Source organism: Malaya genurostris, chromosome 1, assembly GCF_030247185.1.
Source record: "Malaya genurostris strain Urasoe2022 chromosome 1, Malgen_1.1, whole genome shotgun sequence".
Classification (NCBI taxonomy): domain Eukaryota; kingdom Metazoa; phylum Arthropoda; class Insecta; order Diptera; family Culicidae; genus Malaya; species Malaya genurostris.
In genome coordinates, this window is record NC_080570.1 from 108,240,575 (window position 1) to 108,253,703 (window position 13,129).

Genomic DNA, 13,129 nt, shown 5'->3' on the forward strand with positions numbered 1-13,129 from the left:
CGTTGTTGTTTTTGATCGATTGTGAGCTCACGCGGCTCCCATTTTGCACAAAGCTTTCTCATATTTTTTTTTTGTTTCGATTATAGAGGTTTTAACCTTAAGGTCATTCGCCTCTTCGGGCCAGAAAAACTTTCTGACCCTATGTGCGGGGTTGGGAATCGAACCCAGGCGGGCTGCGTGAAAGGCATCGACTTACCCATCACACTATACCCGTCCCCACGGGCTTTCTCATATTCAAATATTCGTGAATAATATGTCCAACACGTTCCTTTGATATCTTTAGGGTGTCAGCTATCGCGATCAACTTCACTTTACGGTCATTGAAAATCATTTTGTGGATTTTTTTCACGTTTTCATCGGTAACAGCCTCTTTTAGACGTCCACTGCGTTCATCGTCTTCGGTGCTCAGATGACCAGTACGAAATTTTGCAAACCACTTACGAATTGTTGCTTCGCCCGGTGCAGAGTCTGGATAACACTCATCAAGCCATTTTTTGGTATCGGCGGCACTTTTTTTCATCAAAAAGTAGTGGTTCATAAACACACGAAATTCCTTTTTTTTCCATTTTTTTCACAATAACAAAAGTAGCTTCACTCAAAATGCAATATCTCACAAACTAATAATCAGACAGCTGTCAAATTTATACACGTATCTTTTGAAGGTTGGTACTAACTGAAAATGGTATGGATTTAATTCTAGTGGCGCCCTCTCATAGAAACGATACGAGCTTTTCAGCCGATCTGTTAGTAAGAAGTGGATTAACAATAAACTCTAAAAGACGAAGTAAGACATTGGATCTAAGGTCCAAATTTAGGGGGTACGAGGTTGTCGACGGGTTCATATATCATGAAACACTAGTGACATGCCATAACGATGTTAATTACGAGGTACAGAGACGTGTTGCGGCTACGTAAAAAAAACTATCTCTTACAATTCATTGATACTTCCTGTTGTCCTATATGACTATGAGGTTTGATGGTTGAAGGAAGCAGTTTTTCGATTATTCACGCTGTACCGGGTACACAAAAAAGCTATCATCGGAAAGCTGATAAAACACGATAGATTACAGTGGGCTGGGCATGTAGCAGAAATGCTGGAAGAGAGGATGATCGATGTGATGCTCAGTAGAGAATGTGGATGAGATCGACGTCTACCGGGCCTCACAGTGCCCTCAGTGGGCGCGTCAATCGAGAACTCGTGGGCAGCTGTAGCACTGAGAGGCTGGGAAATGGCGATCAAACGTTCTGGAAATCTACAATTCGTTCAGTGCGAATATATACCTTAAAAGCCGTGTCATGATGTGAATAAATACCACGTCGAAAAAACTGTTCATCTTTTGAAACGATTCAGTCGGGAAGCCATTTTTTCCCATCTTCATAACTAATTAAGTGTTGCTCAACAAGTGCATGAGGCATCGATGAAAACACTGATAGTCAGAAAGGGCCAAGTCTGGGGAATATGGCGGAAGTTTTCCATCTATGTTCAGAAATGAGGCTTTTGACCGCTTTCACTGTGTGTACAGAGGCGTTATTGTACAGCAAAACAATTTTCTAATGTCTTGTGAAGTATTCCGGTCATTTTTCGAGCAGTGCTTGAGGCAATTTCATCATTGGCTGTCAGTAGCGATTAGTATTTACCTGGCCAGAGAAGCTCGTAGTACAAGCCATCTTCTTAACCCTAGGAAATGCAAAGCATCGTTTTCTTAGCAAAGCGATTAGGTTTTGCAATTGATGTCGAAGGTTGGTCAGGGTTGACCCATGATTCTATGCATTTATAATTCTCAAAATAAATCTATTCTTCATCTCCTGTCACGATCCAGTGCGGAAAACCGAGAAAGCAACATTTCGGTCACCGTTTTAGCTTCTTTAGCAAATGTTCAGCTCATGAGGAATCCATTTTTTCATCTTCTGGTTTTCCCATGACGTTACCGCGATCAAAAATGGTTTGGCGATTAAATTTCAATCTCTCCGCTTCTTGTTTTTGAGTGTGGGTATTATCTTCGTTCCTATCATAGCTATTTGACATTTTCAATTTTGTTGTGCTGACCTGTGCCTTTTATTTCACACTTAAATCTCCGACGTCAAATCTTTCAAACAAACTCATTCGCCATTTTTAATTTCAAAACAAAGTAATCGGCAAATGAACTTCACTTGGCAAGAATTTCGACATGTTCACTTCCCGAAAAGTATATGACATCAACTTGTAACTGACAAAATAGCAATGAATTTTTGGAACGTGATGTTATAGCAAAAATATGACACAATAGTTGACGGTGAACTAATCTTTGCTTGCAGATACATCTTCTGGAGAAATATCCCGCACTATTCACTGATACACGAGGACCCGTCAGAGATCAATTAACTTCGACTAATTAGTATATCAAAGGCCCGTGATGGCTTCCTTGACGATGTCCCGTAGGTACAAGGAATTCTTTGGATACAAGAGTGAAAAAGCTATATAGCCGAGTAAGCATGTGAAATCTGCTATCAAAGGGAATACATATCGTTATACCATATTTGGCGATGCTTGAACTGGAGATAGTTTTCTTAAAATTTCAACCCTTTAAATGTCACATTGGCGGAGCTAGGATGGTTCTATAGTTTGGCAAAAAATAAAAAATGTTTTAGGCAAGATTAGTCAGGAAGATTTAAATTTTTCTTCCATTTTTTGACGATGTATTTCATGCATTAAAAATATTGAAACTACTCGAGCTAAGTGCCATGCGTTTCCTTCTAACACGCATGATAGATTAAAAATTTTATTCAGAAAAAAATATTTTGTGGTCGTCCACATTTAAAAAAGAATGAATCCAAAGTACTTTAACGCGTTAAAAAACTTTTTATATTTTACTAAAAAACCAAAGTATTACAAAAATCGGAAGTGTGATGAAACATGTTTCATAATTTTGGATGCAAAGAAATAAATTTAAAAAAAAATTGAAAAAGTTGTGAACCTTCCTGACAATGCCTAAAACATCCCTGATTTTCTTAAAATTTTCAGGTTATCCAACAACATAAAAATCTATAGAGCCACGTTAACATTGCTGTTAAAAAGTTGAAATTTTATGAAAATTTACAGTCAAGTCAATAGAGTCACATATTTATAATCAGGGTTTCTTCAGAAAAAAAAAAAACAAAATCATAAAATCTAGTTTTATATACTTCCTAATCAACTTTTTTATAATTCGTCAAAATTATGCTACGTAAAGCTTCACGTACGCGCTACAAATCAAGCAACCTCGTCCACACGCTAATGAAACGGTGGTACGAGTGGTCTCAGCGTAATTTCCAAATCCGCATCGTTAAGCGATCGTTTCATAAAGCCAATTAGCAGTATATTGACAACAATCACGATTAAAGGATACTTGATGATCTGACAAAAGATTCGCCTCCAATTGTACGAGGGTCTTGTCTTGTCATTTTGATCGCTTATGCACTTCGACGTTACAAACGGAGCTATGCTAGGTTCTCCCATTGCCGACGACGGAATGTTGAAGTCTGTCTCAATATCATCATCGGTAGTACTAGAGACAATAGCAGATTGAACAATCTGGAAATGGATCGGGCAAGAGAAAAAGGAAGTTAGAAGTTTATTGTGTTTCAGCTACCGCTACGATAACTACTGTTTTCATGCAACTTTTGAAGAGTGATTGCAAAATGAATGAAGAATGAATAATAGAAGCCAGATGTTCAAATGCTATTGTCTGAGTAAGACAAACCGAAGAATGATATTTATTTATTTACTTTAAATCATCATACACCAGATCGCAGCCGAATTTGGATGCAACTACAATCTTTGTTTGCTTCATTAATATCAGTGGATCGTAAACTTACCCTGCCACTTCGGCAGAAAAGCGAAGCGTGATTTGGGATTAAAATATAACCAAAAGAGTAGAAAGCGAGCATGGTTTACTTTTGGTTTACACGACGAGCAAGATAATGGGATTACATCTACCTTTCAGTGTCACCATGTTTGTAAACTTGATATTACATATAGCATACACCTTCCCAATTTTTTTTGGATCACGTGGACGGCCCGTTCGACATAAGGTCATTTTACATAAAACCGTTTGGTATAACGCGTATTAGTGGCTATATCCTTCAGTTAAGTCCGATCGAGCGGCAGCGAAATCGGACAGCAGGTTATTAAAAATATAGTAAGGCGTAGCCGCATTAGTTATCCCCAACTTATGGAAAGCTTCATTTATGTTTCCGGTCCACAAGAAGGGTGACAAAAGAGATATAAGCAACTAACGTGGTATTACTTGTATAAGCGCTATCCCCACCCAAGCTGTTCGAGAAAGTAATACTGACACCAATTTTCAACCATTGCAAACAGTAACAACCACCAATCCTTAACATCTAACGTGGCCATGTCAAATGGTTTTCAGACGGACGTAATTTAAACCGATCTTTCCTCTGCTTCGATAAAATTAACTATAACATCACAATAGCAAAATTGAATAGACTTAGTTTTGGTACAAACGTCCTTCGATGGATACAGTCATATCTCAGGAATCGTCATCTTGTGGTTAAAATTGACGATTGTGTTTCGGAAGAATTTGTTGCAACATCTGGAATCCCGCAGTACTTTACCGACGTTAATTTTTCTCTGGAAGGACCGCGCATATCTTTTGCAGATGACCTCAAGATCTACCAAGTTATTAGCAGCTCAAAGGATGCGACGTTTCTTCAACGACAAATGACAATCTTTTCGGATTGGTGCAAATTGAATCACATGACCGTTAATCCAGACAAATGCTAGAGCATTACGTTTACGAAAAAAGTGCCTTTGAAATTCGAATACTTTGAGCGATTCATGGTTGGTAGATCGACGTGTATCAAGGACCTTGGCGTTTTTCTTGACGAAGAGTAAACATTCAAGCAACACACCAACTGCATTGTGGCTAAAGCTTCTCGCTGCCTTGGCTTCGTGATGAGAATGGATAAACAATCTACGGATGTTTACTGCTTAAAATCCCTATCTTGTTCACTCTTTCGCTCTACTATGGAATATTGTTCAACTGTTTGGAACCCTCACTACCTTAATGGCGTTAATAGAATCGAGTCGATTCAACGTAGATTCGTTCGATTCGCTCTTCGCCGTTTACCTTGGACTAATCCTCATCAACTACCGAGCTATGAAAGTTCTTCATACCTTAATCGCCGATCAAGATAAATGACTCTGTATCCAAAGAGTTCATCGCTTCTTCTGGAATTCCACAAGGCAGCCATCTCGGACCCCTGATCTTCCTGCTGTATTTTAACGATGTGAATCCTTCTCTTAAATGTCCACGCTTATCTTTCGCTGATGATTTCAAGCTATTCCAAATAGTTCGAAGTAACGAGAATGCTGTTTACCTCCAACACCAACTTAAATCTTTTCTAAGTGGTGTGAGGTAAATCGAATGGCTTTGAACATAGACAAATGCTCAATAATCACTCTCCCACGCAAAAAAGTTCCTATAAGATGCAACTACTTCCTTGATGAAGTAGTGATCAACCACATGTGTTAAGGATCTCGGTGTAATTCTAGACGAACAATTGTCTTTCAAGCAGCATATCAACTTTATTGTAGCAAAGAGATCTCGTAGTTTAGGATTTGTAATGAGAATAGCAAAAAATTTCACAAACATTTACTGTTTAAAGTCTATATTGCTCACTCATTCGCACAACGCTCGAGTACTGCTCTACGATATGGAACCCATATTACCTTAACGGCTCCCACCGAATATAATCAATACAGCGCAGATTCGTCCGTTTTGCTCTTGGACAGTTACCTTGGAATAACCCTTACGAGCTGCCTAGCTACGAATGCCGTGGATTATGGATTGGACTCGACACCCTTGGCATTCGACGTGATTTGTCCCGTGCTATGTTGATCGCCGACATGTTGAACAACAAAATAGACTGCCCTGCACTCCTCAGCGAAATTTCTTTAAATGTACGCAGTAGAGCTCTTCGGAATATCGTCTTGCTTCGATTGCCTCTTAGCCGTACTAATTATGGATATAACGGTTCTATTATTGGTCTACAACGAACTTTCAATCGAGTATCTGCCGAATTCGATTTTCACATTACGCGTAGCAGAGTTCAAACGAATTTTTCAAACATACTTTGAAATAGGAATAGTTTTTAATCATTGGGACTACACATTGTCTGTTGATTACATGTAAATAAATAAATAAATAAACAACAGTGACCACGCTCTTGTGTAACAGACTGTATTCTAAATAACACTGGCAAAATCAAAGACGAAGTTCGATTCGTTCATGCCGAGCCGAAATACGAAAGGCGGAAAATGAAAAGTCTAAATACCAGGGGCCGAAAACATAAAAGGCCGAACATAATAGAAAACCGAAGCGCGACAAGCCAAAGCATCAAAAAGCCGAAACTCAGAAGGCCGAAGTAATTCTTTCAATGGGCAGACCGGGCAAACGGTTTGTATGCGAGGAGCCGCCTCGCATCGGCTTTCTTAGGTGTGTAAGAAAATCGTCGGTCTATCTGACTTGTTCTCGAAATCAACATTACTAAAATAAATTTTCAATTAAAAAAAATAGAAATTCTATTTGATGTATGCCAGCAATAGAGCGATACTTTCAACAGTTATTGTTGGAACTCAAGGTACTTCTCAAATAAAACAAAATATTTTTTTTGTATAATGTTAGCGGGCAGTCGCCATGTATAACTCGAAAGATTCTTCCTTCAATTTCATGCTGTTTTCGAAATTCTTTCACCATCGTCATGAACGAAAGCTGTTGACCTCCAACCAGTTCAGTCAATGCTTGATGGATAATTTTTCAATAATTTCACTGTAATTTGTCCACAGCACTGGAAGAAACATCGGCCGTTTGTTTTTATTGCGTCCTAAAACGTTTGTTACTTCGAAATATTCTGGAAATTCATTCAACTCTGAAATGTAATATTTCGGTCTTCCGTATTTCGTTAAAATCGGATACCTAATGTAACAGTAACGCGAATCATAGAACGCGATTACCCCACGATAACACCACGCATTCCAACAATGAAAACATTCCCATAATGTACACGATAATGAGTAAATTTAACATCAAGCATACTCACCATTTTTTCCTTCATTTTCTCCAATTTGCCTTCCAGCTCGATGCGAACATCCTTCACCCTTTCGTCGGCACTTTTTTCGGTTTTATTCAATTTCTCCAACATCGACTCCTTCTCTTGTTTCCACTGCTGTTCTTTTCTCTCGCTAATCTCGCGATGTTTCGCTAGCTTCGCAGCTAAAATGTCACTGTCACGTTGGCACTTCACATTGATATCTCGTTCCTTCAAATGAAGCTCTTCCAGTTCTTTAATCTTTCGCCCGTAGTGTTTGTACTTTTCCAGTTCTTTCAGAAGCACGCTGACCTTGGAATTATCTTCCAGATGACTGGTTTCTGTTCTGCTCAGTGATTCTTCTAACTTTTCGATTTTTTTGCATTGCTCAGAGTTTTTCAGTTCCAAATTAAGCATCATAGTCTTCTGAAGTTCTTGAGCTGATTCCATTTTGCTATTTTCTATTTTTAAAATATGAAGATTATCCTTCAGTGAAGCCAAATCAGAATGCAATGAATCAATTTCCTGTTGTTTAGATTTCAGACTGACTCGCAGTTGTTCCATGCTCTCGTGCAAACCCTTCTCCTGGGTTTGTTTATATTCAACTGTATCCTGAAGTTCATCCTTCTTCGTTTGCAGTTCGGTGTTGGCAACTTTAAGCGTCATTAGCTCGTGTGTTAACGTATCAATTTGTTGATTTGTTCCAAACAGTCGGTCAATTTCGTTTTTCAAACATTCCATTTGCTTATCCTTTTCGGCCATCAATTTATCTTTCAAGTCAATTTGAGATTTGGCCTCTTCGAGAGTCAATTGTAATCGATTACATTCATCTGTAAAAGCAACTAATTTCCTAGCTAGTTCCTGTTGTTTCTGATCTAGCTCTTTATTAAGTTCACGTTCATTGAGGAAAGCTTCATTCAACGTATCGTAATCCTGCAATTGTTGAATCAGCCGCGTTTCTGTGTCAGACTTCTCCTCTCGCAGTATCTCCAAATCGTCAGCAATTTTGCGTTTACCATCCTGGACGAGTTCTAATTTATTTTGCAACTGGATTAATTGTGAGTCTAGTTGATCTTTGTCCGCAACAGCCGTTTCATAATCTGCTACCTTAGACTCCAACTGCAACTGGAACTGTTTCACTTCTTTAAGTCCTTCAGTTAACTGAATAATTTCAGTTTCTTTGGTCGCAATTAACTTTTGATGATTGGTGTTCGCTGCCCTTGTTTCGGTCAACTGTGCATTCAATTGTTTTAGTTCAGATTCTAAAGACAATCGAATTTTTTGTAGTTCCTCCAACTGTTTCCGTTCACTTCCCTGTGCAGCAATGGCTTCTGATAGACGTTCGGCAAGTTCAAGCGATTTCTTTTCTTCCCCTAACAAATATTCTTGCTTATTAACAAGTTCCGTTTCCGTAGATTGCAAACGTTTTTCCAATGCTTGCTTAGCGGATGCCATTACTTCAATGTTCTGCCTTAGTTCAGCATATTTAGCTTCGGATGCTGCCAGTGCTTCATTCAACGTTAGAATCTCCGATTCCTTTGTTTCGATTTCCTGTTGCTTGTTTAACGTTTGAGTTGAAAACATTTTCAATTCGTCAGATAGTTTTTCCAATTGAGACTCCAAAGAAAGTTTTTCTCTTTCAGCTTGCTCCAACTTTTGCACTACCTGCTGGTGATTTTCTGTCACCGCGGCAAGCGTGCTTGTTTGTTGCAAAATTTCATCTTCTTTCGTCTGTTTGACAGTATTTAACTGCGTAGTCATTTGAGCTAGTTGTTCCGCTATTGATGCAACTTCATTGGTTTTTGTTTTGAGACTTTCGTTTGTTTCGTTTTGCTTGCGCTGAAGCGCCTTCAGTAAATCCTTTTTTTCGGCTAGGATTGTTTCCCGCGCAGAAATTTCATTCGAAAGGGTTTCCGTTTCAATCTCCAATGAAGTGATCTGTTCCAATGCATTTTTGTGTGATTCAGTTAAGCTACAAACCTTCACTTCCAATTCTTTTTTAGCCATTTCAATTAACTCATTTTGTTCTAGCAATTGATTGTTGGCTTCAGTAATTTTCAAGGAATTGGAGTTTAATTGATCAATCGTGTCTTGATGCGACTTCAATTGCTTTTGTACAGTTGTCAGTTCCATACCAAGGCTTGATTTTTCGGAGTTTAATCGAGTTACATTTTGCGATAATTCTGCAACTTTGTTCTCTAAAACTTCTTTGTCTGCTAACGACACTTCCATAGTTTTACATGTTTTTTCCAGTTCTTGAACTCTTAAAGAAGAAACACGTAATTCTTCTGTACAAAGTTTCAACTTCTCTTCCAATGCAACTGAATCTGTTGTCAACTGTTTGAATCGGGCTTCCTGCTGGCTATTCTCGCATTTCAATTGTTCGCGAACGTTCGAAATCTCGGTCAACAGTTTGCCACTCTGTTCACTCAGTGCTTCCCTCTCGGTGTCGATTCTTTCGACCTCGGCCTCTAGACGACATTTCTCCTCTCGCAGTGTGTCACGGTCTTCTTCAAGTAGCGCTATTGATTCGGTCAATTCATCCATCTTTTCGACTAAATCATTTCTCTCGTTTAAGAGCATTTCCTGGCTGAACAGGAGTTCTTGACGCTCATTCTGAAGCTTAGCAAGCTCTTCACTCACATCCGTTAGTTGACATCCTAGTTCATCAGATTTCTCCCGCTCCTGTTCGAGTGCTTCATGCAGAGAAGCTTTGCCCTCCCGTACTGCTCCTAACACCGTAGCCAGTTCTTCGACCTTTTCTTCAAGCCTCTCTTTCTCGCGACACAATCGTGAAATGGTTTCACTTTTTTCTTCGAGCTGGCCCAAACTTTCGCTGAGATCAGATTCTAACTGAGTTTTTTCCGATTGCAATGCGTGGAGTTGATCTTCTAAATCTTGTTTTTCCAACAATTGCTGTGCTGAGAGTTTCTTTTGGTCCTTTAAGTTTGATTGTGTTTCGTTCAGTTCAACTTCCAGTTGAGTGTAACGAATTTCGTACTCGTCGTGTTCGTTAGAAAGAACGCGTAGCTGATCTACCTTTTCCAGCAACTGTCTATTCAAATCGGTTAGCAAACCTTCAACTCTCTGAACGTCAGAATCCAGTTTCTTGGACAGATTCTCAGCGTCGTGCAAATGTTTTCGCAAGTCTGCCTCTACTTTGGTTCCTTCGTCTATGGCCTTTGTTTTTTCAATCACTAGCACCTCCAGTTGGTCGCGTAATTCTTTGACGTTGGTTCGCTCCAGATTTAGTCTAACATTCATTTCAGATACCTCATCTTCCAGTTCAACATTTCGTTCCATGGCAGTCTGCTTTTCCACGTGGGAGTCAGCGAGTAGTTTCTGCAAAGCCGTTTTGTCAGTTTCCAGTTGTTCATTTTCCAATTGCAATGCCTCAAACTCAGTCACAATCTGAGCAAGATTTTCCTCCAGAGAACTCTTCTCGAGTCGTACCTTGTATTGATAGGCGGAGAGTTTTGTGAGTAAATCGGAGATCTGACCCATTTTCTTCTGCAAAGTAGTTACTTTAGACGAATATAGACTTTCCAGTTGCAAGATTCGAGATTGAACTAAATCGAATCCGGACAAAAGAGAACGGTTTGCGAGGTTGAGCAGATCTTGCTGTTTGCGAGCATCTGATAACTGCTTCTGAGTTTGTTCCTGACGATCGTTCCAGTTACGTTCTTGCTGCTCGATCTCAGAAGTTTTGATCGATAGAAGCTGTTCCAATTCGTGGATTTTGGACGCGAAATGTTCTATTTCTTCAATATTCTTCTGAGAAATGTTTTGTTGCTGAACAACAGTGCGCTCCAAACTGGTTTTTTCTGCTAGTAGTTGACTGACACGTTCGATCAGTTGAGTGTTTTCTTGAGTTAGATAATCTTCTTGGCGGGAGACTTCTTCTAACTTTTGAGTTTTAGTCAACAAATCTTTTTCAAACAACTCAAGCTTACTCTCCAGTTCATTCTTTTCAAGTAAGATGTTTTTGCTCTGAGTTTCAAATTTCTCGGTTAACTTTTGCTGATTTTCCAGGTCAACACGAAGAGTACAATTATTATCTCTAGCAGTCAAAAGCTCTTCTTGAATAAGATTCATTTTGCTTTGAACAGATTCTAGGGATAGCTGGGTAGTTTCCAACTGCTTTCGTGTGACATTTAATGAAGATTGGCTATTTAGTAAATCTTCTTTTATAGTCTGTATTGTTTGTTGTAGTTCTGTTTTCTCTTTTTCGATAAAACAAATCTTTTCGTTTCTTTCGTCCAGATTTGTTTGTATTTGTTTCAGTTCTTCTGTAAGAATCTGTACTTTTTTCTCTGCATCGATTTGCTGATTCTGGAAACTTTGTTGACGAGATTCGCCGATACTAATTTCTTTCTGTAATGCAATTTTCTCGACTGTTAGTTTCATATTGAGTGCAGTCAGTTTGTCTTTATCTTCTTTCAGGGTTCTAAGACGTTCTCTCATGTCGTCCATCTTGTCAAACCACGACGAATAATCACTGCCCTCGTAATCTTCATTCAGCAATATCATAAGATAGTCAATCTTTTTGGTAATCGAGTCATACTCTTCCTTCACACTATTGAGCTCCACATTTAGGTTCAAATTTTGTTTGCTCAGTTTATCGCAATCTTGATGAAGATTGTCTTTTTCCGAAATCAACTTTAGAAAATCACGCTTCTGTTTCAGCAATTTCTCATTTAAATCTTCATTCTGTCTCTGGTAGTCAACAGCAGTCTTCCTCACTGCTGCCAGATCTCTTTCTATCTGTGCCGAGTGAATCTCCAACTCTCGAAGCACTTCTTCTTTTGCATTAACTTCTGCCTTCATCTGGCTTACATTTATCTCTAAGACATCATTTTTTTCCTCCAACAACTCTTTGCCTACCTTCGCTTTGCCATACTCCTCGAACAACGTTTCGTAACAGATCTTAAAAATATTCATCTTCTCTACGAATCCCACATCGTTCGGTTTTTCAATCGAATTGGGAAAACTACCGACAATATCACCATATAATCGAAAGAACTGTCCAACCAGCCCAGATACTCGTACTTTTTCCTGTTCATATGATTCAAGGGAACGCTTGAGCAATGCATTTTCAGCTACTTTCTCCTTTAGTTGTACATCGATCACCGCACAAGCCATATTCTCCGGGCTTGTTCCGGTTCCCCCGCTTGTACCAGTGCTATTACCCGCTGAACTGAGTTCCATACATTCGAATGAAGTGTTTAGATTATCTGCTGCGGCTGCTTCCCGTTTCAAGCGATTTTCTTTTATAAAATTTTCTAAATCCTCGTTGTTTTCCCGTAGATACTTGATTATTTCTTCCTTCTCCAAAATACACTCATTCAACGTTACAATCGATCCTTCCAGCTCAAGAATTTTATTGTTCAACTTAGAAATCTGACAGTTTCGGTAATTAATCTGTATAAGAAAAATAATAACGGTTAGCAGGTATATGTATATGACATAAATAACAGGTAGGTAAGTGGATCATCCACGTAATCCTAAATCCCACTGCCCGTGGCTCACCATTTCAGTTGCATGTCTGTTGTTTTCGCTTATCGTTTCCAGCTCAATCTTGAGACGGTCAAGATTTTCTTCTTTTTCGTTGAGCTGCCGCTGGATGCGGTTCAACTTGTGATCGGCATCCCGCTGTTTATTAGGCGATTCGTTTTCCCGATTGCACGACTGCAGTTCGGATTTAAGTTCACGGATTTCCTTCAACTGCTTGCGTTTGTCATCCACTGCAATAATACAAAATTATCTAGTTGTATTTTGCATAACAATTTTTAAAATTTTTGATGAATTGCGGATTTTCAGATTTCAATGTAATGGAAAAGGTTTAAAGCAGAATAATGAGAATTTGTGGAAAAGTACAAGACAAGAAAATGTAGCGAAAATAATCCTGTAAAATAAACCGATTGTTCTATGTTTGAACCCCTAACTGGCAGTAATTTTAGTTACGGTCGAGACAAATGTTAATATTTAGGAACGGGAAGATATTCAGTATTAAGCATTTTTTCAGCAATTTCTTTGCTTTAGACAAACAAGATTATCA

At 38.9% G+C, this 13,129-nt stretch overlaps 1 protein-coding gene across 3 annotated transcripts in view; it reads right to left on the reverse strand.

The window, feature by feature from the left end:
• LOC131425361 (centromere-associated protein E) overlaps positions 1-13,129 on the reverse strand; it is a 33,118-nt gene that overhangs the window by 18,961 nt on the left and 1,028 nt on the right. For 2 of the 3 annotated variants that reach the window (XM_058587195.1, XM_058587194.1), the window contains exons 3-4: positions 12,601-12,815; positions 7,084-12,492 (exon numbers count right to left, since the gene is read on the reverse strand). In XM_058587195.1, coding sequence (XP_058443178.1) covers positions 7,084-12,492; positions 12,601-12,815 — 5,624 coding nt within the window. Of the gene's footprint in view, positions 1-3,142; positions 3,551-7,083; positions 12,493-12,600; positions 12,816-13,129 lie in introns of those variants that run through there. The other variant, XM_058587196.1, reaches the window with a different exon arrangement.